Source organism: Penaeus chinensis, chromosome 43 (genome assembly GCF_019202785.1).
Source record: "Penaeus chinensis breed Huanghai No. 1 chromosome 43, ASM1920278v2, whole genome shotgun sequence".
Classification (NCBI taxonomy): domain Eukaryota; kingdom Metazoa; phylum Arthropoda; class Malacostraca; order Decapoda; family Penaeidae; genus Penaeus; species Penaeus chinensis.
The window spans coordinates 14,009,541-14,012,040 of NC_061861.1; the positions used below are offsets into that span (position 1 = coordinate 14,009,541).

At 33.8% G+C, this 2,500-nt stretch overlaps 1 protein-coding gene across 1 annotated transcript in view; it reads right to left on the reverse strand.

Annotated features, from left to right (window-relative positions):
* The window catches only part of LOC125048356 (ALK tyrosine kinase receptor-like), a 27,835-nt gene that overhangs the window by 5,383 nt on the left and 19,952 nt on the right, over positions 1 to 2,500 (reverse strand). Inside the window, exon 3 of the mRNA XM_047647020.1 lies at positions 926 to 1,056. Coding sequence (XP_047502976.1) covers positions 926 to 1,056 — 131 coding nt within the window. The remainder of the gene's footprint in view (positions 1 to 925; positions 1,057 to 2,500) is intronic.

Genomic DNA, 2,500 nt, shown 5'->3' on the forward strand with positions numbered 1-2,500 from the left:
AAATCAGCAGTTTGCAAAATCAGGGACAGACTAGCGGACTTGCAATTTCCCTTTGTGTTATTGTACACTGATTCTGCCCATTGTTATCATCTTTGTTGTTGCTATTGTTACCATTATGATAATTGCAGTGATAAGAAATGATGATGATGATGATGATGATGATGATGATGATCATGATCATGATCATGATGATGATGATGATGATGATGATGATGATGATAATGATGATAATGATGATAATGATAATAGTAATAATAATAATAATAAAAATAACAATATTAATAATAATAATAACACCAACAAGAAAATAAAAGCAACGATAATGGTAATAATGATAATGAATATAATAATAATAACAATAATGATAATGATGGTGATGATGATGATGATAATAATGATAATAATAATAATAATAACAAATAATAGTAATAATAATGATACTACTACTACTACTACTACTAATGACAATAATAATGATAATAATAATGATAATGATAATAATAATGAAAATAATAATAACAATAATGATTATAATGATAATAATGATAACAGCAAGAATAATAATAATAATAACAACAATAATAATAGTAATGATAATGATAACAATAACAATAACAACAACAACAATAATAATACTAATACTACTACTACTACTAATAATAACAAAAACAACAACAACAACAATAATAATGATAATAAAAAATAATAATGATAAAAGAATTAACAATAAGACTTGGGCCAACAAACATAATAAATTGGAATGATCAAGTAAATCGCAAAGAAAATATAGGCACATATAGAACACGACAATAAACACATGAAGCGATTAAATACAGAATGAAATAGGAGTTACCTATGGGAATATACTTGATACAGTAAAATAAACAGGTAAACAGTAGTTAGTAGTAATAAGGAGAATACTCACCCTAACAGCAGGGATGATGTAAACAACGCCAGGTCCTTTGTAACGTGTAGTCGTGACGTGCTCGAATTCTCCCGAAGTATAGCTGTAACCTCCTTCTCCATGACGATAAGGTCCGGAATAGGCATTGCCACCTGAGATGGAGAGGGAAATACCACATGTGAGGTCTATATTCCACATGATAGGTCTATATTCCTATGGGGATGGGCGTTTTTGCATTATTCGATTGGTTTGTGTTGGTGTGTGTGTGTGTGTGTATGTGTGTGTGTGTGTGTGTGTGTGTGTGTTTTCTCCTTTCCTTTCAATCTGTTTCTCTCTATGTTTATGCCTTGGTGTCTGTTTTTCTCCCATTCTTTTTTTGTCTCTGTATATATTCCAAATGAAGCCAATAAGATAACGAGCCTGGTAAACAACGATAAAATTATCTATCAAAGGAATCAGGAAAATAATTTAAGAACAACAGAGACAACCACGTCGTTCAACCATCTTATATAACCACACATGAACCCCACCAACCATACGACCTGGATTGACCAGTGACCCGATCCTACCCGAGTTACACTGGACTGGAACTGCAATCAGCATATCACCAGTCTTCACAACAATAGTCGTATTGTTGAATCAAAAACAGTTCTGATATTAATTCATAACACTCGACAGAGCATTAGAATGGGACATTGTAAAACAGTTTTAGCTAGTTTGTATATATGCATTTTTCCCCTAAATATATATCATATGTTATCATAGATTATCTATATATATAATGTATACCTAATCCTATATTGTATGATATATACATTATCTATGTTATACAAAAATAAGCATTATTTAAATGTATAATATATACATTATCTAAATAGATGAAATATATGCATTATATGAATATATATAATAAAATAATTTTGCTAATTGTATTTTATGAACATGCACACGATAACAAATAAGATTTTCTTATCCTTATGATACCCTGTGGCATCAAATCCTTCCTCTGTGAAACTTGCAAATCAAATCAAATCTTGAAGGGGATTGAGACGCACTATTTGGTTATGCCATTCGTTTCCGCTTCTGATCAGGTGCATCGAGTGCCCCCCACCCCCCTCTCTCTATATCACTCTCTCTCTCTGCCTGCTTAGCATTTGTTTGTCTATATACCCCTATCCCCCTCCCCCCCCCATCTCTCTCTCTCTCTCTCTCTTTCTTTCTCTCCCTCTCTCTCTCTCTCTCTCTCTCTCTCTCTCTCTCTCTCTCTCTCTCTCTCTCTCTCTCTCTCTCTCTCTCTCTCTCTCTCTCTTGCGGATGGTCACACAGGACAATAATAATAAAAAAAACACATTACAAAACGAGATAAAGCGACTGCTATTTTACGACACTTCCATCTTCTTAAAATAAAAAAAATCCATCCATTTAATTCAAAGTTTTCCCTTTCCACGCGACTTTTGGGGGTTAGAGAGTAAATTCGCGGGACCTGTGGCTTCTTCCTACTCTTCTCCCTGACCCGAGATGACCTCAAATGACCTTCGGCGACCCAAGGGAGAAAGTGACGTGACCTGGTCTGGTCCTGCCGGCGATACTCAAACA